Source organism: Symphalangus syndactylus, chromosome 16 (genome assembly GCF_028878055.3).
Source record: "Symphalangus syndactylus isolate Jambi chromosome 16, NHGRI_mSymSyn1-v2.1_pri, whole genome shotgun sequence".
In the NCBI taxonomy this organism is placed as follows: domain Eukaryota; kingdom Metazoa; phylum Chordata; class Mammalia; order Primates; family Hylobatidae; genus Symphalangus; species Symphalangus syndactylus.
In genome coordinates, this window is record NC_072438.2 from 100,239,511 (window position 1) to 100,263,602 (window position 24,092).

At 57.5% G+C, this 24,092-nt stretch overlaps 1 protein-coding gene across 4 annotated transcripts; it reads left to right on the top strand.

The window, feature by feature from the left end:
• The first annotated feature begins 14,383 nt into the window (after positions 1 to 14,383).
• Positions 14,384 to 24,054, top strand: IRX4 (iroquois homeobox 4). 4 transcript variants are annotated; one of them, XM_055246045.1, is made up of 7 exons: positions 14,384 to 14,501; positions 18,756 to 18,900; positions 19,439 to 19,690; positions 20,619 to 20,728; positions 21,309 to 21,386; positions 21,620 to 21,948; positions 22,662 to 24,054. In XM_055246045.1, exons 2-7 carry the CDS (start codon positions 18,856 to 18,858, stop codon positions 23,477 to 23,479), a joined length of 1,632 nt encoding a protein of 543 aa, XP_055102020.1. In that variant the 5' UTR covers positions 14,384 to 14,501; positions 18,756 to 18,855; the 3' UTR covers positions 23,480 to 24,054. The 4 variants fall into 4 exon arrangements, with proteins under 4 accessions (XP_055102020.1, XP_055102021.1, XP_063475402.1 ...); XM_055246046.1 differs by lacking the exon at positions 21,309 to 21,386; XM_063619332.1 differs by lacking the exon at positions 14,384 to 14,501 and having other exon boundaries at positions 18,465 to 18,900.
• The last annotated feature ends 38 nt before the right edge of the window (positions 24,055 to 24,092 follow it).

Sequence of the window (24,092 nt, forward strand, 5' to 3'; positions counted from 1 at the left end):
GTGAGACCATAGTGACTGCCTTGAGCCAATTGGACTGACCCTTGGAGATGAGGATATGGTCACCCTTTCTGGAGGCCATGAGCAGGAAAGTTGGGCACCTGAACAAACAGGGCTAGGGGAGATCCCATTAGAGCCACTGGTTGGGATGGGAGCCACCATGAGCACACAAATTCATTCATTTCTTCAATCCGGCTCATTGCTAAGGGCTTACTACTCTTCTGGGCCCAAGCAAGGAAGAAAGTGTTCATCAGTGCCTGGGTGGAATTCGTGAGTCTGGGCCCTTGGGAACGGCTGGTGGTGGTTGCTTCTTGGCAAGAGGACCATTGTTTGTCTCATGCTTGGCATCCTGCTGCACTGTGATTTAGAGCCTTTTAGATGACACACTGTGATTCGTGTTATTGGCTGGCTCTTCCTAAAGTCTCAAAATTGGGGCAATGGATTAAACCATGGAAAAGCTGTCAAGTGAATTCTACTCTTTTTTCATGTCGATTTGCTGGCAGAGACTACTGAAGAATATTTTTCCAATGAGGTGCTTACGAAAAACATTTCTGAGTACCATAAAATCAACTGAGTTTATAAGAGAAAGCTTATTGTTCCAGGGAACTTTGCTACAAATTCTTAATAAAGAGACTCAAGGAATGAGCAACAGAAGGAGAAGACAAGCCAGCAAAGGGCTCCTGCATCCCTGGGTTTTAAGTCTGTTTCCCCGGCTCTTGGCCTCGGAGAGCTCTTCTGCTGGGTTATGCACACAGTCACGCACCACATCGCAATGTTTCTAGAAACCAGTGTCCATGGCTGGGACAGTGGTTCAGTAGATTATCATGAAGGAACAACCACAAAACAGTACACAAACCAATGAAAGGTGGATGGGAAACCTGAAGGCCTCAGAAGCTTAAGGGACACATCAACTGAGCTCAACATCATTGTCACAGGATCCTGAAGATTCACACAAACTGGAAATGAATATGCAGACTTGGAGAGGCAGGGAGGACCAGGGTCCAACCCCTCACACAGAACTCAGAGAGGCGGAGAGGACCAAGGCTTCCCGCCTCACACAGAATGCTCCGAACAGAACGACAGTCCCATCACCCCGAAATGGGGGCTGGGAATGCGCAGCGAGGCACTGCTCACGGAAACAGGGTTCTTTTTGGGGGGTAATGAAAATGTTCTGCAATCAGATAGTGGTCATGGTTGCACAAGTTCATGAATGTACTAAAAATCACTCGATTATACAGTTTAAAAGAGTAAATGTTATGCAGATTGTTTCTCAAGAAAGCTGTTATTTAAAATAAAACATAAAAACAAACTGTCAAAAAGCAAAGAAATGGAAACATTGCACATTTGAAGACATTAAAGAATTATTGGGCCAGGCATGGTGGCTCACGCCTGTAATCCCAGCATTTCGGGAGGCTGAGGCATGGAGATTGCTTGAGCCCAGGAGTTCAAGACCAGCCTGGGTAACACAGAGAGATTCTGTCTCCACAAATAAAATAAAATGAAATAATTTAAAAATTTAAAAATATGAAAAGAATTGTTGCCTTTTCACGTATGATACTCATACGAGTTTTGTTTTTTTTTTTTTTTTTTTTTGTCTGTGTGTTTGTTTTTACAGATATGAGACCCTGAACTTGCTTCAAAGCAAATTGGTTTGGGAAAATGGGTAAGATTGGCCATGAATTATGTAAGTGCTGAAACTGGCTTACGGGTGCCCACTTCTCCCTATTCAATAAGTCTCCCTATTTTTGTAGATATTTGGAATTTTCCATGAGAAATGGTTTTTAAATGTAGGTGAGATGAGGGGACACTGGCAGCTGTTGTGCTCCACACTTCTAATTTCTAGACTAAGAGTCAAAGTGATGGTCCCAGGGGAGAGCCCGGCACCTCTGGCCAATGTGGGGCCCCTGCTGGCATAATACCTGCTTGGTCCAGAGGTCGCTTCGAGATATGATCATATCCAGGGGAAAAAGAGGTCCTCCCTTCCTGTCTCTTTTCATCAGCGAAGGAATCTTTTCCAGAACACTGAACTGACTTCCCGTGCACCTCAGCTCAGCATCACATCACACACTCAGGCAGGTGCAGCTGCATCTGGCTCTGGGCTGCTGGCTGCGCACCCAGACTGGGTCTGTTGGTCCCCCTACACCTCAGTAACGGGTCCCTAGAGCCCTGTGGCCCCAGGAGCAGGCCCCATGGCCTGTCTGCCTGCCTGACACAGCTCCCTCCTCACATCCGGACAGCATGGCTCGGCCTGCCCTGAGAACATGCTCTGGTCCGGACCCCAGACCCCACTGCAGCTTTGGGGCCACTGACTCAAGAGGTGTCCACAACGTTGGCCCATCGTCCACAAGAGGCTGACTAGGAGGGGACTAGAGAGACACCCTCGCAAAATTGGAATTGCAGGTGAACAGCAAGAGTTTCAAGCCCACCGCATCCTGATAGAGGGGATTTTTGCTCTGCAGGCAGGAGTCTGGGAGCGGCCAAGTGCATTCCAGCCTTGCAAGGCACAGTCAATGCCGAGACGATCCTGTGAGCCGGGGGAGACTTCACCGAAGCTTTAATGGAGCTCTGGAAGCAGGCTGTACGAGGCAACATCAGACCTAAAAACAAATCAGAGCCACACACAAACAGGCGGAAAATGAGGATCCCGGGGGCAGTGAAGCCAGAAAGATGGACATTGATTTCCTGCTGGGCACAGGCTTCAGGGATCTGCAGCCAATAAAGAGATCTTGCTCCACTATCTGACAATAACGCTTCACTCTTCCTCGCCACCCATGACTCACAATATTGAACCAAGTTACCACAATTTACAGGGGGAAGAAAAGCTTAAAACGATTATCAAACGGAACACATTCTATTTCTGGGTTTCCTATTAAAACATCGCTCCTGCCTCCTCTCTTCACAGCGTGTTTGGCTGTGGATAAAGGTGGCCGTTTCTGCCTCCTCTCTGGGCTCTGTCTCACAGTGGCTGCAGAGAGAGATTTCAGCAAAATGCAAGTGTTCGAACTACCAGTTCAATGCTTTTCAAAATATTTAGCCCAAAGAAAATCAGTCTATCCACCCAGTTCTCAAAAACCTGTTAAGAATTAAACAGAAAACCAATAAGCTTTTCCCAATTTTGGTGGGGTGGGGCGGGGGGGGGTTCTCCTAAATTACGAAGATCAGAGGATTCAAAATGAGATGCCTCCTCCACCAAGTAGCTGATGCCCCAAACCCCAGAGTTAGGGCTCCTTGTGGTTGAAGGGCTTCCATTCCACCCTGAGCACAAGGGAAACCACTCCGCCTCCCGGTTCCCCACACACCTGTGTCCAGGGGCCCTGAGCGTCAGTGCCTTGGTGATGAAGGCCTGGGAGGTCTAAGGCCAGGTGGAACCTGGAGCACCTGGTTAGGCTGGGAGTCTAAGGCCGGGTGGAATGCCCACAGGCACATCAGAGACACACAAGTCACCTCCCACACAGCCCAGCCCAAGGGGATGCAGTCTAGGCATTGAGCCAGCTGCTCCAGGGGCCTGTGACTCACCCGGGATTTCAGATTGCCTGCAAAGCAGCGTCTTCACCAACTTCATCTCTCGCGTTCTCCTTGTGACAGAATGTCCTGCAGGAAAGATCCCGGGCAGCTCCTTCACCTTGTGGCAAGGCCACCCTGTCTGGAGAGGGGACAGAGCGATCTGAGTGGTGCTCATCGGCTGAGACAGGGACTCCCCAGCCACTGGAGGCTGGCCCGCACCAGAGGTGTGCGAGAAGCAAGGCTGTCCCAAGGCTGAGGTTTTCTTTAGGTGAGGAGCACAGAGATCCATCCCAGCGCTCAGGCCCAGGCAGGCACCAGGAATAATTCCCAAAGGCAACGTCCCCATGGGCGTGGGGAGTCCGTTTCACGGACGAAAAAAGTTGAGCAAGACTTTCGGACGTGGAGCTAGCCTCTTCGGAGCTGGAGTTGGAAGCGCGTGCAAACTGTGTGACAGAGGCCGGTGTCCAGGGTGCCAGAGATGTCCGGCCTCTACCAAGGAAGCGGCCGGCCCTCACAGGCCTGTGTGGACCTTCTCCCTGAGGAAAGGCAGGAAGTGCTCTGGACGCTGGCTGCCAGCTGAGGCTCCAGCAGAAACAGGTTTGCCTTCTCTAAGGGATTCCCACGGCAGGAGTGCCTTCCCCAACGGGCCCCATGGCCCAAAACCCGAAGCCCAGCATACAGCACGGGCATCTGGGCATGTGTGGCTCTGGCAGCATGTGCGCTTTTGCACCCAGAAAGTCAGGTGTCATCCACTTCACCCTACCAACGTCCATGGTGGTGTTGTCACCATTATCTCATTGCCTCACATGTGAAAGAACACGGAACAGACCTGCTTAGAAAACTCTAGCAATTTACTACACTGGAACACCTTTACAAGGTTTTTCTTCTTTCCCCAAGGAGAGTCCCCACTGCCACCTTCCTATATAAATGTAATATACAGTGAAACATGCTGGGTGAGCCATCCTTGAGGCCCGCACGAGGACGGGGCCCCTTAGCCGCAAGCGGCTGCAGGAAGCCCACCTTGCTGTGGCACCTACTCCCCTGGGTCGGGCAGGGCGCCTGTGGCCATTCACGCACTCTCACTGTGTCCGTGGCTCCACCAGCTGCCTCCCACCCTCACAGCCAGAAGTCCAGGAATCCTCTCTGATGTCTCCTTTCAAGCCCCGCACCCAACCGTTCACCAAGTCCACTCAGGCCCATCTCCACCGCGGCTGCCTCAGGTCCGCCCTGCCGCGCCGCAAGGCACAGACTCTGCTGCAATGCAGAGCCCAAATGCAGAGCAGCTCCCGTGCATCCCCAGCCACTCCTCGCTCACTAAGAGAGTAGAGGGGCAGTGGCCCAGCACAGGGCGTTTCCACCCGGCTCCACAAAGGGCTTCTGCTCCGAGGTCCAAGGAGGCTGCTCTGGTTTGCACCCCTTCCTAGCCAGCCAGCAGGTGGAAGCAGGGGGTCAGCAGGTTCCTATACGGGTCTTTAACTGGCATTGTATGTTCTGTCCTTACATTACATTTTCTCTTTAAGGCTGGGTGGAATGCCCACAGGCGCATCAGAGACACAAGTCCCCTTCTGTCTAGTAGCTTTTTCTATGTTGAAAATTATATTACAGTATGTAATCACATAATACACAAGTATAGTATATAATTATACAAGTTACCATTATATTACAGTATAATCACCTAATATGCAATTATAATATTATGAAACTGACTTGCAAAGGAATCATTGCATCAGTCAGTAGGACAGACGTGTGGCTGTAACAAACAATCTCCACCTCTCAGTGGCTGAAAACCAGCTGCTTCTGCTCCCAAATGTGTCGGCCCAGGTCCCAGGGGCTCCGCTTCACACCAGCTCATTCGGGGAGCTTGTCTGCCAGTCTCCACTGTCTGAAATGCTCTTGTTTGCCACGGCAGGTAGAAGGGGAGGGGGATTCTCACTGGTCTTCAAAGTTTCTTTATGGCTGAAACACACGTCACCTCTGTTCACATCTTGTTGGCCAGAGGAGCTCCAAGGTGCAGGGAAGTGCAGTCCCACTCAGTGCTTAGAGCAGGAGGCCCCCAATGCAGTGAGCAGCACGGCCTGCCACCGTGTCACCACAGGTCCCCGGCCACACCACAAGGGGAACCAGCTGGGAACAAGAAACAGAGAGAAACCACCACCAGGAAGGGCCCAGCTGTGCCCACCGTGGGAACTCTGCCCGAGCCCTGCGTCTGTGTCCTCGGTTTTCCCACAGCACTTTGTGCCTTGCATAATCTCCTATGTCTTTGTTTCCTGGTGAGACAGACAGGCTTTCTGGGTGGCCTGTGATCGCTGCCTCTCAACATTCACCTCTTGGTGATCCCCTCCCTGCAACTTGCTTGTGATGAACAGAATATGACAAAGCTAACCAGCTACACATAAGCACGTTTGTGTGGTTACGTTACATAAGACTGCAGAGCCCGTCTGGAGTCTGTCCCCTGCCAGCTGCAAGGGACCCAGCAGCCATGCTCAGCCTGGTGGTGGCCTCTGGGAGCTGAGCACACCACCAGCCAACAGCCAACAAAAGTCTGAAGCTGTCAGTCCTGCAACTGCAAGGGGATGAATGCTGCTGACAACCACACCAGCGGAGCTGGGAAGGGAGTGGTATTAGTCCATTTTCACATTGCTGATAAAGACATACCTGAGACTGGGCAATTTGCAAAAGAAAGAGGTTTACCGGCCTTACAGTTCCACGTGGCTGGGGAGGCCTCACAATTGTGGCAGAAGGTGAAAGGCCTGTCGGAGGATGGGGGACTAGGGGAGGGATAGCATTAGAAGAAATATTTAATGTAGATGACAGGTTGATGGGTGAAGCAAACCACCATGGCACCTGTATACCTATGTAACAAATCTGTACATTCTGCACATGTACCCCAGAACTTAAAGTATATTTAAAAAAGTACAGAAAAGCTAAAAAAAAAATTGAACACCTTTAACAGCACCCAAGTCACATCTTAATGCTTTGCTGCTTAGAAATTTCTTCTGCCACATACCCTAAATCATCTCTCTCAAGTTCAAAGTTCCACAAATCTCCAGGGCAGGGCAAAATGCCACCAGTCTCTTTGCTAAAACATAACAAGAGTCACCTTTGCTCCAGTTCCCAGCAAGTTCCTTATCTCCTTCTGAGACCACGTCAGTCTGGACCTTATTGTCCATATCGCTATGAGGCTTTTGGCCAAAGCCATTCAACAAGTCTCTAGGAAGTCCCAAACTTTCCCACATTTTCCTCTCTTCTTCTGAGCCCTCCAAACTGTTCCAATCTCTGCCTATTACCCAGTTCCAAAGTCGCTTTCACATTTTCGTGTATCTTTTCAGCAGTGCCCGCTCTACTGATACCAATTTACTATATTAGTCCATTTTCACACAGCTGATAAAGACATACCTGAGACTGGGCAATTTACAAAAGAAAGGTTTATTCAACTTACAGTTCCATGTGGCTGGGGAGGCCTCACAATCATGGTGGAAGGTGAAAGGCACATCTCACACGGCAGCAGCGAGAGAGAATGAGAGCCAAGTGAAGCCATCAGATCTCCTGAGACTTATTCACCACCACGAGAGCAGTATAGGGACACCACCCCCATGATTCAATTATCTCCCACCCGGTCCCTCCCACAACATGTGGGAATTACAGGAGTACAATTTAAGATGAGATCTGGGTGGGGACACAGAGCCAAACCATATCAGGAGCCCTTCCCCTGTCAAGCTCCCAGCTGAGAGCCCAGCCCTGGCTAACACAGTGATTGCTGCCTTAGAGGCCTAAGGGGAGGATTGAGCAAAGCCATGCCTGCACCCCTGACCCACAAAAATCAGATGTGAAATGTGTGCTCTTCTCAGCCAGGTTTCTTGTAATACTATCATGCAGCAATAGACAAGCAAGCAGTGCACCACCCAGAAGCAGTCTGCTGCTGTAACAAATCCCAGAGCTACAGCAGTGGCTTTGGGAGCTAGCAGCAGGCAGAAGCCAGAAAAGGTTGACGACCAGGATAGAGAAAGCCAGAAGAACCTCAAGCAGAATGTGGGCAAAAACGCAGACCTGAGCATGCTGTAGAGAGGATGTGCAGGAATGGGGAGCCTGGTGCTGGGATCTTCACGGGGTGGCAGAAACTTAGCTGCAGCATCTCCTGCAATGATGCTGGAGATGTGGTGTGATGTGATGTGGGAAGCAGCATCATAGGTGACTTCCAAGATGTTAAGGCGCCACGCCACGTGGTTCCTCCTGCTGCTTCTGGTCAAATGCCAGAGGAGAGTGCAAAACAGAGCCAGGACTGGCAACAGAACACGTTCAGTGCCCCCAGATGGCAAAAGACTCAAGCTCAGAGATGACTTTAAAGCATTGTCAGAGAACGTGATGTGGTGAAAAAGGCAAGTGCAGCTAGGAAGGCCTCAGAAACATCCCAGGTCAGAGAATTCTGGTCACACGAAGGGTCTGTTGTTTCTCAGCCATCTCAGCAGGAGGCTAAGACAGAAGGCTCATCTCAGAAAGACCTGCAGTATGTACGTAATCTAACAGAGTGAACCCCAGCGAAAGCCACGGAAGTGGTGCAAACTTCTCCAGAGAGTAATTTCAGCAAAAATCCCACCAGCTTGTGCAGGGATGGACAGAATCTAGAGAACAGACTGGGTAGAGATCACGGGGCCCAGGACGTCAAGAGGACACAGGTGGATGTGCCCGTGCTATGTGTAGTGAGGCTAGATTGCTGTGCAGCCACAGACAGGTGGTGCCAGGCATCTGTCGATCATCCAGCCACTGAGTTGCTCAGCCCATTCACTCCCTCATGGTGCTGATAGTGTTATGTGTCTCTCTTGAGAGCTCCTGCTTCCTGTCCCTTCACCGATGTACCCAAGAGACAGCGGGAGTGCCCGGGACATGCACGCACTCCATAGACACCTGTTGAATGAACAGTCTCAGGCTCCCCATCCATGACTCCCAAGAGTCTCTGCCTTATGGAGGTGTGGCTGCTCCTTTCTTTTTTGCTCTCATTTCCTGGAGATGCCACATACACTTCCTCCTTCATGCGATGGTCACTGAGCGCCCACTAAGTGGTGCAGGGCACTGTCCCAGGGAAATGCAACACACAGCCCTCAGGGAGCACTCATTCAGCAGAGGAGGGAGGCAAGGACAGCCAATCAACCATGAAGCGATAAAACAGAAGGGAAGGAAGGAGGAAAGCCTGCTGGGCCTCACTACCCACAGGGCTGTGCGGGGCTTGCCAGGAACCTGGGAGCCCGCTGGAAGTCAGGGACGAAGGGAGTTCAAGCCAAAAATATGGACTCTGCCCCAGAGGTGGCATCGCAGGGGACCCTTCTGTTCTGAGTTGAATTGTGTCCCCCAAAAACTCATGTGTTGAAGTCCTAACCCCATTTCGTCAGAATGAGACCTTATTTGGAAACAACGTCACTGCAGATGTCATCCGTTAGGATGGGGTCCTACTGCAGAAGGATGGGCCTCAATCCAAGATGACCGGGGTCCTTATAAAACAGAGAAGTAGGGACACAGAGACACACACAGGGGCAACGCCCTGCAACGATGCAGGCAGGGGCTGGGGAGATGCACCCACTAGGAACTCCACAGTCCGCCAGCAGCCACCATGGCAGAAGAGAGACTTGGTGAATGGCTCTGGCCAAAAGCCGAGGCTCTGTCCCAGCCTTAGACTCAGAGGCACCAGCCCTCCCCACACCTGGATCTCAGACCTCTGGCCGCCAGGACTGGGAGGACACGAGGCTCTGTTGCTGAAGCCTCCAGTTGTGATTCTTCGTTGTGACTGCCCCAGGACCCTCCTACACCTTCTAGCAGGAAAGGGAAGAGGCGTCCCCACTTCACAAAGCCCTGAGCCTCCAGGTCTGGTCCTGACGCTGCTCCTGACCAAGTGGCAAAACTAGTTTCTCCTCCGGAGCTTTCATATCATGGACAATAAGAGCTTCTCTTTCTGTCATTTTCAAACAGTCAATGAAAAGGTTGCTAAGCATATAAGTAATTTTAACTGATTCATTGATCTGAATACTTTTAAAGTAAGACAGTAAGTATTTCTGCCACACTTTGAAGTCAGGCTCTGCGTTCCGTCTCCTCCCTCAGGGTTATTTTATAGCCATTAACAATGTGTTCCTTTTATCTGGGGCCTTCAATTAATTGAATTTCAAAAAATACTCTGAAATTTTTTTTATATAAAAATCAGCTAACTCCTGGAGGATATTCTTGCAAGATTTACTGCCACGGTAATTAAATGCCGGGTGCATTATACTGGTCACTGCAGGCGCGCTGCCACCACCAGCACTGAGGTTTAACTTAGGATAAGGAATGCTCCCCAGATGTCTGCGAGAACAGGGAGCGCGCTTTAATTTTTAGGACCGTCTTTGGGTCGCTGGCACATATTCCTGGATGAGCCCTTAAAGGGAGCACGCCCAGGCTCAAAGGGCAGCCAGGTGCAGACAGAGGCCAGCTCCTCACCGCAAATGACAAAATGTGGTGCATCGATGTGCACTCATGTTCCCTCACTTCCTGTCTCTTTCTGGGCATCACAGAAGTGGAGGTGAGTATCACAGACCTCCCCAAAGCCCTGCTGGGGAGTATACGGGAGGTCACAACGCCGTGCCATGGCAGGACAGGACTAGTGTCAGAGAACGCGGCCTGAGGGCAGCACCCACACCCGCGTTCCTGGGGCTGACGGAGGTCACCCTTAGGAGGGCTCTGCCTCTGCTTCTCTCCTATTTACGTATTGACCTATGAAGATGCTACGTGGTGTCTTGTCACCTTCTATTTATTAAAGTACATTTTGCATCCAAGTACTAGAGAATCGTTCATGGCAGTAACAGCCCTCAGGAGGCAGTGATGCTGTTTCTCATACATTCTCATTTCAGGAATGCATCCTCCCTGCAAATTCCAGGCAGGAGACCCCATTAGCTCCCAGGTTTCAGGGCCTCTCCTGCATCTATAGTTCGGTATTTTTGAGGTTCCTACCACATATAGCAATATGCAAATAGTAATTGCATTTAAGATACACTTTTACATTTCTTCTCTACATACTGAAGGTTTTCTTAATGCTACATCAAATAATTCAAAACAATATGCAAGTCCCTTGGCAGTCGTACATACTGCTGCCTTTTTCTACAATTTAAAATAACTTAATCTCATGTGGATGTCTCTTCTAGCTGGGGTTCTCATGATTTGAGGTTGTGCCAGGTAAACATTTCAGATTTAAATATACAGACTGCAGACACTGCTGGAACTAATAGCCTTTTGCTTTTAATAATGAGACCTTCTTAAAATTTGCTGATGCATTTCAGTATTATGGACACAGTTTTTTCATCCTGAAAAGAGGAGAAATAAATAACTTCTCAACTTTTGCTCCCTTGGCCTCATTCCAGCCTCACAAGGACAGGACAGCAGGAGAAGGAGAGTGAAAGGGGCTCAAGCTTCCACCCCCGGCCAGCCACTGGTGGTCACTCTGCAGCAGCCATGCGCACTACTGATCCTTGGCCACGCAGCGCCGTCTCCACCCAGATGCCACTCTGCTTGGGAAAGAAACTCACTGTGTCTGCCCTTGTGCTGTACAAGGGAGGCTGCCCCTGCAGCGCTGGCTGGGGCCCAAGGCTGGGGACCCCCTGAAGCAGCTAGGAGCTCAGGGAGCTTCCGAAGATGAAAGACACTGCTGTCCACGCCACACGCCTAGGGAGCTGCACCCTGCAAACACTGCCCTTCTGCTAGGTCAGGACCAGCCTTCCAAGGACAAGAGCATCTCTGGGAACTAGTGCCCAGGGATGATTTGGAGAGCATCCTCACTTCAGACAGGTTTCCCAGGCCTCCTCCTTGGCCTGGGGAAGGGCCTCCTTCCCCTCTTGGGTCTCGGGAAAGGGTGGAGAAGACGAGGTTGTGGGGCCCTGGGTGACAACAGGCACTGGGGGCCACGTTAGGACCAGGCCTTGGGCAATCCAGGATGGTGTTCTCCACCCCAGATGCCTGTGCATGTTACAGCGCATCCAGGTGAGGAGGAGGAGGCGGCAGCATGGCCAAGCCCTGGGGGTACAAAGACTTCTATTTCAGATTGCACTCTGGGGGCCCTGCCAGCAGGAAGAACAAAAGAGGGATTGAAAGAGGATCCATGGGGGGAGCAGGATACGGAGCAGAGGCCAGGCACAGCCGGCCCTGGAGGACACTCCCCTGCAGGGGTGGCCCAGGCTGCAGACAGACGTTCTGGATTGATTGCTCTCTTGGAGGCCCCAGACAGATGTTCCCTGCCAGGCCTCCTGGCCAAGCCCTGGGAATTTCCATCCTTTTCTCAGAGCGCCAGCCCAGGAGGGCCTGGAAACTCAGCAAGAGGGTGGGGGCAGCTCCCCTGCCCACAAGGTCAAGGGCTGAAGGGCAGAGGGCAGCTGCAGATGCCCATGATCGTTTGAGTCAGGAAATCAGGCTAAGGTCAGGCCTGGCAGTGTGCACGAGGATGGAGCACCATGGTGGGGGAAGACACGGCTGGCCCTGCCCTCCAGGGAAGGGGACAAAGTCACACGGGCAGCCTCGCTAGGGATGGGAGCCGGGGTTGTTTCAGAGAATGCCTGACAGTCTCTGAGCTATGAAGATCCTAGCAGTGGAGCCCTTTCTGGCGGGTGGTGACCCTGAGCTCCTCACCTGTGGGCCTAAGGGCCTCTCGGCCACTGTTGCTGCTGCTGAAGAAGCCGCAGTGCCTATGAAAGGAGTTCGTTGCGTGAAGTCAGGTTGGGAAGGCACATACGCTTTGCTTATGCTGAGCCTTAACAAGAACCTAAGTCCACGTGAGCTTGCAGGCAGTCCTGATGCACTGTCCCTGTTGGTCCCGAAGAGCCTGCCAAGATCACCGGTGCGGCACGGAGGGGCCTCCGCTCCCTTCTGGGGTGTAGCCTGCTGGGCCTCAACTTCCTTCTGGCTGGAATCCAAGATGCTCTCCCCACCTCCCAAGGAGGATGATTCCATCTGACATGGAGGGCACTCCCGCTCCCGCCCATCTGTCCCCCACGCTTTGAAGCAAGCTGGAGGGAAGAGACCTAGAACCAGAGCCCCCTTCCCTGTGCCCTAGAGTCCCCCATGGGCTGCACTGGCGACTCACACGCACGGTCCACCCCATGCTTCACGGCCCACTCCACCTCCCTGCTGCCAGAGCAGGCCAGAGACCAAAGCCTCGTCCTTCCCAGGAGAGCCCCTGGAGCTCTGGATGCAGCACCTGGGCTGGACACTCTGGGCCCTCTTCTTTCCCCGTGGAAGCCCCACGGGTGGAGGAAAAGAAGGATGAGCAAGGCTTGCAGACAAGGATGGTTCCCTGTGCAATGGGGAGGCAAGCAGAGGCCTGTTCCCTTTCCCGCAGCTGCAAAGAGAGCTGAAGAAAATGATGCAAATAACTTTTTCAGAGATTGTCCAAGTCAACAAATCTCAAATGTCATTGCATGACCGCAGATGATAAGAAACAAGTTCATGGTTCTTTGAAGTAGAAATGATGGGGGAGGAGGGTAGAATAAAGGAAGAAAGTAAATATATATTTGGGGACTGCCCAAATATATATGCCCATATATATTTGGGCAGTCCCATGGCACTGCCCAAAAGGACGTCCTCCAGGTAGGAATGAGGCTGCCCTGCCCCGCACATCGCCACGAATGGGGGCAGCATGGGAACCAGGAGGCGCGTCTGCTGCCCCAGCCTGGCCAGTGCCTGGGAGAGTGGCCCACTAGGGGCCCTAGTTCCTTCATCCCCCAGGAGCCCTGGGGCTGCATCATCCTCCAGTCCCTTCTGGCTCTGCCCTGGGCAGCTGGTCACCTGCTGCTCCAGCTTCCCTTCCGGGCCTGTCTTGACCTCTGCAGAGCAGCAGCTCTGTGGATGACAAACAGACCTGAGCCCGGCTGCGGGGGCGAGGGGGCGGGGGCAGGGTAGGGGGCCCCCCCAGCTCCCTGAGGGAGGGGCAGGGCGAGCTGCACGCAGGCCCACCTTCCCTGACTGGGTCCTGGCCTCAGGCTGCAGAAGCGGAAGACCCTCCAGCCCCAGTCTGACCCCAGGCCAGAGGTCCAGCCCCCATGCCCTCCCCCAATCCTGGCAGCTGGGACCAGGCTCCCCACCAGGGCATGCCCCCGTTAGCCCGGGCAGGTCACAGACTCATTGGCCCTCGGGCAGCTTATCACTGTGGTCCATTCATGCCCACTTGCCCGGGTCCTGGTGCCAGCACCTAGGCTCTGCCCCTGCCACAGCCTGCTGTTCTGAGAGTGAGCCGGGTACGGACTAGCGTGGGCAGCAGGAGAGAACCCAGAACTGGGCCGCTTAGCACGGAGGGGCTTGGGGGAGGGGCAGGGGAAGAAAGGCAGGACTTGAGCGCCCTGCAGCCAATTCCGAGGGTGGCTCGGCCGGAGGAGCAGCCTCGCCCTCCCCAGGCCCTGGGGGGTGAGGGAGGCGGGAAATACTAAGACCTTGGAGGGAAACCGGGCCGACGACAAGCGTGGCTATTTCCGGGCTCTTCGCGCCGGACCCAAGCGTCCCTGGGTGGGGCAGCCCAAACGCGGAGAGGGGCCCCGTGGGCGGAGGGCCCGAGGCCGCAGCGAGCTCAGCGTTTGGCCAAATGTGGCTCGTGCGCCTTCCCACTGTCCTGTTAGGGCTGTGTGACCTCCCGGAGCCCTACGTCCCGGCCCAAACAGCTCCCAGCGCCCCTGCTGGCACCCGGGGCGCCCTCACCCCAGCTCCTGCACCCGGTGCACCGCGCGCTGACCGGACGGAGGGGAAAGTTGGCAAGAGCGCGGCGCCCGCGGGAGAAAGCGTTAATGGGCGGCCGGGTGGGAGCAGCGCGCTCGCTCGCCCACGTCACGCCGGTGCGGGCTCGGCTGACGACCGCGGCGCCTGGGGACGCCGGCGCGCTCCGCTCGCCAGGTGCTCCGCCTGGAAATGTCTCCATTAGTTGTCGCCGGCTCCCCGCTGGAGCGCGCGCGCCGAGCTTCCGCGCGGAGCCCTCGCGGGCTGCCGGGAGTGGCCCAGCGCCACCGCAGGTAGGTGAAGTCCCCGCTCCCGCCCCCGCCCCGGGGTTCCGAGACCCCTCCCCCCTTCCGAGGAGGCGGAGGCTCCGCGCGGCCGCCGAGGGGCGCGGGCGGCGGCGGCGGCGGCGACTCCCCGGTGCGTCCCGGGCTGCGCGCTGCTCCCCGCGGCCCTGGCAGCTACACGGCGCGGGCGGGAGCTTCCCCAGCTCAGGTAGGGAGTGGGCTCCGCCGCACAAACTTTGCGAGGATTGCTCTTGCGCTTGAGGGGATAAAGTTTGCTACCCGCCGGTAGGCTCTCCAGAGGCCGCTGCGTTTGCTGCAAGTTGCGGGAAGCAGGGTGCGCGGGCCGGCGCGGGGCCGGGGGTGGGGGGCTCGGAGTGGCCAGGCCTGAGTCCTGGACGCCCCGACTGCGCTCCGTCCAGCCTCAGGCAGTACCCAGGGAGCAAGCGGCGGGGACGCAGCGGGAGAGCGGAGGGAGAGGGCCGCGGGCCCCAATGGAGGGCGGTTGGGAATCCAGAGATTCAACGCTTGTCCCTGTGGCTCCTACTCCTACCACCAGCTTCGAGGGCGTCTCGGGGACGGGCTGGGAAGAAATGACCTGCCAACCTCGAGGTTCGCCAATGCGGCGTCAGCGACCGTGAGGCCTCTCAGCCCCACACCCCAGCCGGGTGTCCCGAGCAGCGGGCGGGCACAGGCGCCCCCAAGGTCTATGGCCCCAGGCCTCAGAAAGAAAGGCCCTTGCCTGGTGCCCCGGGCTCCCGGCTTCGCTTTTGGCTGGAGTCAACTTCTCTGGGCTGGAAGGAGCTCCCTCCGGACGAGCTCTTGGTGCGGGGAACTGGTAGCCCCCAGGGTAACTCCTGAAGCACCAGGGCTAGGCTGGCCGAAGAAGGGTCAGGGCCCGGCCTATCTCCCCGGAGGCCTTCCATGGTTCCGACGGCCAACAGTAACCCCGTCAAAATAGGTGGCCCGCCTGCGCTTCGCGTTAGGGGCTGACTATCCCCTGCCTCCCCTGCGGCCTGCTCCGGCCCTGGTCCTCCGCTGCTTCGGAGCGCTCCAGGCCAGCGGGAGCACCTCACCTCCCCGAAGCTGAGCTGGCGCTGTGTACTCCGGGAGCCGGGTGACTTCTGGCCCACCTGCTCACGGGTGTATTTAGTACCGGGGGTCCCTAGAGGGAGGAAGGCTCAGCACTCCGCGTCTATGCAAACGCGTTCAGCTGATACCTGAGATGCTGAGCGTCCTATCGCTGGTGAAAGGGACACTGGGTGCCTCCGCTCCAGGCTTGGCCTTTTGGTGAAGGCACTTGGAAAATATTCCAGTATTATCTATGGGAGAAGGGTGGCCCAGTGAGAATCCACGGTTCGGGCAGGCGGGCCTAGGCCAGGCCACAGGGTTTCAGTGAGATGTCCCGGTGGTCGCCAATCCACAGGCTGGATTGACCCTGTGTCCTGGAATGAGTAGTGCGGCCTGGGTGAGGCCGGGCGGGTCAGGAGGCCTCCTGGGCAGTTGCGAGCTTCCCGAGGCAGGGTGACTGTGACTGGGCCCGGACCCCAGGCGCTGGGGCCTGCTGGCAGGAAGTGGAGCGTGTGTGTGCGGCGGCCTGGGAAAGCCCATTCAGAGCCCAGGTTTCTGGGTCGGGGAGAAAGGGTCGCCCGCTGGTGGGGACTGGAGCGTCGATTTATGCACACAGGCTGGAAAGGCAAAAGAGAACAGGAGAAGGTGGCGGTGGTGGTCAAAGGAAGCCCCCGAAAGGGCCCCCACGTACTGGCTGCCCTGGGAAGTGGAGGCTGCTTCTCCCAGACTCTGCTCAGAAGATGAATGGCCGCCTGTTCCGGGGCTTCGGCTCCAGTTAAGCCCCGCCGGGTCTGGAAGGAAGGAAATGCACCAGCCTCAGGTCTGGGTGGGCTGAGCTGTTCCACTAGAGCCCAGAGGTGCAGGGCGTAGGTGGCTGGGCCCCTGGGCCCTGGCTGTCCTCCTCAGCCGGCTGAGCGCTCTCAATGGCCAAGGCCAGGTCCCCGGGAATAGGTGGGGAAAGGACAAGCCGCAGCTGAATGCCTCCCCCCTGGGGGTCTCTACTCCCCGTCCCAGCCCTTGGCCCGGCTGGGCTCACGCCCCTCCTTCAGCCGGGCCTCATTACCTGGAGAGAGCGAGTAGTTTGTAAACAATAAATAATGGGAAGTAGGAGGATGCTCGGGAAAAGCCAGAAAACTGGAAGGAGTGGGGAGGAGGGAGGGTGGGGGAGGGGAGGAGCAGGAGGAGAGGGAAAGGGGTTGAGAGATTCATTTCTAGCGAGAAACCCCGGTGGCTAGTTTCTTATTATTTACAGGAAGGTGATATTAGCGATTCAGGTGAGAAAGAAATAAACACGGCCTGCCCCGAAATCAATACAGAATTCAGAAACAATTATTAATGTCATTTGACTCGTGTTCTTTATATATTTCTCGCGGCTACCGACGCTAAACTGTCTGAATAATTTGCATGGAGCGGCTATTCATTATTTCCGATGGTTTCCCTCTGCAAGCAGCTCGGACGTGGCCCGCTCCGGTCCAACGCGATCGCAGAACTCGTATTTTCATCTGTAAATTAAAGCAATTACGCAGCAGATATTATATGATGTGTACTGTGGTCTCCAGATAGTCATCAATCACCTTCAACCGAGCTGTCAAAAGAGCGGGCAGATTTCGTTTCTGGGAGGCAGGCTTGCAGCTGGGGAGAGGGCGAGGACGTCATCATTAATTAGAGGGTGACCCTGGGGCGATTCACAGGTCTGAACCCAGGAATCTTTCTGAGCAAGTCTGCACAACGCTGCCCTGCACGGCTTCCCTCCCAACTTACCACGGGAGGCCGGCCCAGGGGGCGAGGGCAACCGGGGCGAGCCCCGGTCCCGGAGGGCGGTGGCGCATAAGGCGGGGAACGGGTTCGGGATGGCCCGGGCGCCCCCTTGCCGCCTGAGGCTCACTGGCCTTCGCTTTGAACCTGGGCAAGGTCCCAGGGAGGGTACTGGCTGAGGGAGTCCTGGGGTGGGCGCTCAGTCCCCTCTTCCGATTGCTCCGTGCGCCCCAGACAGAAAGCTGGGCAAAATGGACAGGGGAGGGCGCCTCCGCCAGGCACCCAACGTCCCCTCCTTCGCAGCCAGCCCTGCGGGGCGCCGGGAGGGGCGAGCTTAGCGGGAGGGGCCGGGGCCTGGATTGAGGAACCTGCTCTTCCGAGCGCGCAGGGCCGCCCGGCAGTCCCCGGCTCAGCCGCGAGGGGCAGGGGGAAGCCCGCGGAGCGCGGCGGGCGGAAGGGGGATGGGGGAGGAAAGTCGGGGAGGCGAGGCGGGGCCGGTGGGCTGAGCGGGAACTTAAAAGACCGCAGTGGAGAAGATGGGGCGTTCTCCGCGACACTCGGCTGCCCAGAGGTGCAAAGCCGGTGGGCGCGCGCCCGGGGCGGCCCTACAGCCCTCGGGCCGTCAGTCTCAGGGTGTCGGGCTCTAACTAAGGCCCCGAAGCCCCACGCACCTGAGGGCATTTTGACCGGCTCTTGCGGGCTGTCTTGCGGCCGCAGTGGGTTCTGAAAGTCCATTCCGGCGTAGAGCGGAAACCGGCGGGAGGCGTTGCAGATTCTCGATTAAACAATAGTGACGAGACGCGTGCGGGGCGCCTGCGAGCCCCTTCCTGCCACTCGGAGCAGAGCGCGCCAGCGCGAGGCCGGGCCGGCCGCCTGCGCAGCGCCGGGCTAATTTTAACTGTTGATTACATCTTCAGCGTGTCCTTTCATAGGTCTCATTTGTAATTGAGACGAATGATTACAGTGGGGCGGGAAGGAGCAGCTGCTCATTAATTAATTTCTAATTAAAAGTGCCTCTCGTTCTCGGGTGACTAAAGAGAAACACCGTTCGCTGGGCGATATTGACTCGGATGGAATTTATTTGCTAACGCCCGGAGGAATGGCCCCTCCCGGCCTGAGCCGCCGGCGAGTGACCGGCGAGTCTGCGGCCAGGCCGGGCTGCGCGAGGTGGGGCTGACGTCAGAGCCTCCTCCGCTTCAAGCCGCGCACATCTGACTTGACGGGTTCGCGCGACTCGTTTTTTGTTTTTTTTTTTCTTTTTTGTAAAATATGTATTTCTGTCGCCTCTGCGAGGCCGCTCGGTCCCAGAGCCCCCTCGAGCCTCCGGAATGCGAAGTTAAAAGAATCGCTGCGGCCACCGCGGCTCACTTTGTTACCCAGTTAGAAAAGTTGGCGGAGCGCAGGGATGGACTAACCGGCTCTCCTGCTTCGCCCTCCCAGCGCCTAGAAGCCTGCAGCTCCGGAGCAGTGGCCGCGCCACGCCGGCCCCAGCGCGCAGAACCCTGCAGGCCCCGCCCGTCCGCCCCGGGCCGCGCCCGCCATGTCCTACCCGCAGTTTGGATACCCCTACTCCTCGGCTCCCCAGGTAAGCGGAGCCCCGCCCCGCCCAGGCCACCGCAGGTGCCCGTAGGGCGGACGGGGGCGGGGGCGGGGGTGGGGGGGGTTGTCCGACCTACGACTGCCTGTGGCTTCAGAGCTAGCAAGGCCTGGGTCGCGGGCCCCTCACGCCCAACCCCTGCTCCCCAAACCCCCGGGAAAAGGCCGAGGCGCTAAGAAAATCCGACGGCCCGGGCCCGGGTTCCCTGATGTTTGACCCACGAGGCTCAGTCTGTGCCCCAGGGGAGTCCTAGGACCCCAAGGAGCCCCTGGGGAAGGAGGCTTGGCGCGCAAATGGCGTCAGAGGCCTTGGAAACCCTCCCGGGAAGGGTGTAGGTGCTCGGCTGGGCCCCACGTGGCGGAGGAGGCCAGACGCGCGCAAGCTCGTGGAAAGGGGCGAGCAGCCTCCTGTGGACTGCGGGAGGGACTCGGGGCACGCCCTCGTGGGCGGTGCACGGGATTGGCAAGGCCCAAGGCCCCAGCCTCCAGCCCGGCTTCCCGCCCGTCCTCGCGGCCTCTCTCTGCAGTTCTTGATGGCCACCAACTCCCTGAGCACGTGCTGCGAGTCCGGCGGCCGCACGCTGGCGGACTCCGGGCCCGCCGCCTCGGCCCAGGCGCCGGTCTACTGCCCGGTCTACGAGAGCCGGCTGCTGGCCACCGCGCGCCACGAGCTCAACTCGGCCGCGGCGCTGGGCGTCTATGGGGGTCCCTATGGCGGATCGCAGGGCTATGGCAACTACGTGACCTACGGCTCGGAGGCGTCCGCCTTCTACTCGCTGGTAAGAGGGGCATCCCTAGCCCTTGCCCTGCGCCGGCCCTCGATTTGCCGAGCCCACTTTTGTCCCAGTAGGCGCACCAGTCCGGGTCCCCGGACTGTCACAGAGGGGAGGCGCTCACCTTGGCTGCCTTCAACTTTGCGCCTCCCAGCCGAGACCCTCAGAACCCCACCCCCTGGGACGGGGTGACCCGTCAGGTGGCCACTGCGTTTCTTGTTTTTGGTTCCCTACTAAATCCTCATCAGCTGGCAGATTCGGTCTGCGTGTGTTTCCCGGTTCTTCCCTCCTGGTAGATTTCCCTCCCTCATTCCCCGACCCCATTCTCCTCTCCCCGCCTCCTTCAGGCTCCTGGCCTCCCTCTTCCTGTCCTCCCAGCCCCTCTCTGACTCATCCCTCTTATCTCCCTCTTCCTCCCTCTCCCCTGCTTTCCGCCCCCTCCTTGTTCCTCCCCCTCCTTGCTCCTCCCCCACCCCTTGCGCATCCCCATTTCTCTCCTCCCTTCTGCCCTCCTGGCTTCCATCCCCTCGCTCAGCAGTCCCTCCCCTTTCCCCACCCCTTTTTCCTCCCCACTTCAGGGCATCCCCCAGGGCATCCCCAGCCCTGCCAATCCCTCTCCTTCTCCCAGCAGCCCCTTATTGCCGGCCCCCAGTTCTTTCTCGCTTCCCTCCACCTTCCTCCTACTCCACATCCCCGCTCCCCACACCCCCCACCGCCCCCGCCCCACCACACACTGCTTCTGCAACTCAGAACATCCCCACTTCACATTTGGGAGACCAGGTTTTAAAGCAAGCGGGAAATCAGCTCCTTCCTGCCAGGGCGTAGGGCTGCCCAGGAATCCTTGCCAAGCCTTTGGGAGTGGGGGGCTCCTAGGGGTCGCTGGAGTGGGGTCGCCTCCCTGGAAACTGCGACCCCAGACTCTTGGCTCCCACAGAACAACTTTGATTCCAAGGACGGTTCGGGATCTGCGCATGGGGGCCTGGCGCCAGCCGCTGCCGCCTACTACCCTTATGAGCCGGCTCTGGGCCAGTACCCCTATGACAGGTGAGGACCCACCCCTCCTAACCAGCGCTAGCCCCACGGGCCCTCTGCACTGTCATTCACCAACTCCCCTCCACCATCATGCGCCCCTTCTAGAAGGTGGAAGGCAGGAAGAGAGACACTCCTAGGTCAGGCATGACCTGACTCTGTGGTCTGTGGGGTCCAGCCTCCTGTCCAACCTGCTCCTGCACAGCCATGGTTAAAATGCTCCCCAGTCTCCTCACCCCCCACGTTGTTGGGCCCCAGAAGTCCTCAATGTGCGGCAGCGTTCAGGGAAGTCGAATCTGGAGGGCCCGGTTCACAGGGCAGCCCGCTCTGTAGACCCTGGGCACCTCCTTCGAGTGTCCACACTGCCCCTACAGTGGGAACAGCGGGGAAACCCTGGTGGCCCTCCTGGCTCTCCTGGCCCACTTTTGGACAGCATGCCCCACCTTCCTCAATGCAGCCATTACAAATTTATCCAAAGAAAGTACACTTAGGCCCCTTGGGTGCTTTCTCCTCCTGGGCAGTAATGACCCTTCCTGCCACAGGTGTTACATCTCAGGGTGTGGGTTCACGTGTCTATACCTTTTTATGGTTTGAGGATCAAAGAGGTAGGCGGTCATCCCCATAAAGGAATTGGCCTGGACCTCTCTGGCTTGGGAAGGAGCCCAGGCTCCCTGTAAGTTTAGTCAAATATAATCTTTGCCCTTTGGCCACAGAAGACAAGTGCCAGCAGGCAGCGGCACCTGGTTGGGGCTTGGGTCCTACCTGGGCCTTATGACCATGACCACAACCCCACGACGGGGAAACAAAGCCCGTCCTGGTGTGCCCCTGGCCGACCCCCACCTCTATGCCCGCGATGCCCGGGGCCCAGAGGGCCTAGCCTGAGCCCATTGCAGAGCCTGTCTCCAGGTATGGAACCATGGACAGCGGCACGCGGCGCAAGAACGCCACGCGCGAGACCACCAGCACGCTCAAGGCCTGGCTGCAGGAGCACCGCAAGAACCCCTACCCCACCAAGGGCGAGAAGATCATGCTGGCCATCATCACCAAGATGACCCTCACACAGGTCTCCACCTGGTTCGCCAACGCGCGCCGGCGCCTCAAGAAGGAGAACAAGATGACGTGGCCGCCGCGGAACAAGTGCGCAGACGAGAAGCGGCCCTACGCGGAGGGCGAGGAGGAGGAGGGGGGCGAGGAGGAGGCGCGGGAGGAGCCCCTCAAGAGCTCCAAGAACGCAGGTGGGTTGGGAGGTTGTCGCTGGGGGGCTGAGGCCCTGGAGTACAGGCACAGTGCCTTCTCTGCGGTTCTAGGACGTCTTGGGGGTCCCAAACGCCGAGCCCCATGCCTAGGCGGTCACCGTGCAAACCGGTTCTGCCTCAGGCTACCAATGTGGGGACTGTGGTGGTGACCCCTGAGCATTTAAAGGAACTCAAATCACGTTTAAAAATACTAGGCCGGGCAGGGTAGCTCACGCCTGTAATCCCAGCACTTTGGAAGGCAGAGGCGGGCGGATCACGAGGTCAGGAGATCGAGACCATCCTGGCTAACACGGTGAAACCTCGTTTCTACTAAAAATACAAAAAATTAGCCGGGCGTGGTGGCGGCGTCTGTAGTCCCAGCTACTCCGGAGGCTGAGGCAGGAGAATGGCGCGAACCCTGGAGGCGGAGCTTGCAGTGAGCCGAGATCCGGCCACTGCACTCAAGCCTGGGCGACAGCGAGACTCCGTCTCAAAAAAAAAAAAAAAAAATTAGACACCCCCCTCCCCCGTTGGAGGCCCCTGTGTTGCCAGTTTGTGACCTGGTGGCCTCTGGAGGAAATGGGAGACGTGGAAAAAGACCCCGAGTGCTTTTCCTAGCGTCGGGATCAGGCCTCATAATGGTGGACAGGGACAGGGGGTCTGATTCACCTGCCAACCCTCTCCCTCCACTGGCCACGCTTTCTCTCCCGCAGAGCCCGTGGGCAACGAGGAGAAGGAGCTGGAGCTTAGTGACCTGGACGACTTCGACCCGCTGGAAGCAGAGCCGCCGGCGTGCGAGCTGAAGCCGCCCTTCCAGTCCCTGGACGGCGGTCTGGAGCGCGTCCCCGCCGCGCCCGACGGCCCGGTCAAGGAGGCCTCAGACGCGCTCCGGATGCCTCTGGCCGCGGGTGGCGGAGCTGCTCTGGACGAGGACCTGGAGAGGGCCCGGAGCTGTCTCCGCAGCGCGGCGGCCGGGCCGGAGCCACTGCCGGGCGCAGAGGGCGGCCCTCAGGTCTGCGAGGCCAAGCTGGGGTTTGTGCCGGCGGGGGCGTCGGCAGGCCTGGAGGCTAAGCCGCGCATCTGGTCCCTGGCCCACACAGCCACCGCCGCCGCCGCCACCGCCCTGAGCCAGACTGAGTTTCCGTCGTGCATGCTCAAGCGCCAAGGTCCCGCGGCCCCTGCGGCTGTGTCCTCCGCGCCCGCCACCTCCCCGTCTGTGGCCCTTCCCCACTCTGGCGCCCTGGACAGGCGCCAGGACTCCCCGGTAACCAGTCTCAGAAACTGGGTGGACGGAGTCTTCCACGACCCCATCCTCAGGCACAGCACTTTGAACCAGGCCTGGGCCACCGCCAAGGGCGCCCTCCTGGACCCCAGGCCTCTGGGACGCTCGCTGGGGGCGGGCGCGAACGTGCTGACTGCACCCCTGGCCCGCGCCTTTCCGCCTGCCGCGCCCCAGGACGCCCCGGCTGCGGGCGCCGCCAGGGAGCTGCTCGCCCTGCCCAAGGCCGGCGGCAAACCCTTCTGCGCCTGAGGCGGGCGGGTCCCGAGCCCAGGAGGGAACCTGCGCTCAGGCGGACGGCGCCGACTCTTTTTACTGAGTTTCCAGAGGAAGACTAGCGCGGCCACCGCGAAGCCGCCAAGCCACCGGAGAGGGGGCTTCTGAACTCGGACTCCTGGGAACATGGGCAAGCCCGGCGCTGCCACGCCGGGGCCTCCACCGCCTGGGCCTGAGCCCGGCCGGGCCATTCCCAAATTTGGGACGCGGAAGGAGAGGCTGTCGGAGCAGAAGAGGCCAGATACCCTGAAGCATAAAGTTTACGTCAAACGTTTACATGGAGAAGGCGGTTCCGTTCTGAAGCGTGGTCTGCTGTGCCCTGGGCGTGAGGCATGCGGTGTTGGTTGTGAGGCCTCCTGGGCCTGGCGGGCCTCCGATGTCATCCTCAGCACATAATGCTCACCAACAGCACCTGCACTGAGTTGACTTGCACACTCTTGACTCCATAATTTGATGCTTTTTAAGATGTATGTTCACACCAATAATTGCCTGCTTCAGAGGCTAATAGAACAAAACCAATAAAACCGAGTGATGGTGTTTGTACTGCAGAATGAACACATTTAAAACCAGGGGATTTGAGAATTCCCGA

Bases quoted from the DNA above. Each gene is read 5' to 3' on its own strand.
- IRX4 (XM_055246045.1), top strand. From the start codon at position 18,856: ATGTCCTACCCGCAGTTTGGATACCCCTACTCCTCGGCTCCCCAG. The intron at 18,901-19,438 runs GTAAGCGGAGCC...CTCTCTCTGCAG, and splicing joins CCTACTCCTCGGCTCCCCAG to TTCTTGATGGCCACCAACTC. The intron at 21,387-21,619 runs GTAAGTTTAGTC...GCCTGTCTCCAG, and splicing joins GGAAGGAGCCCAGGCTCCCT to GTATGGAACCATGGACAGCG.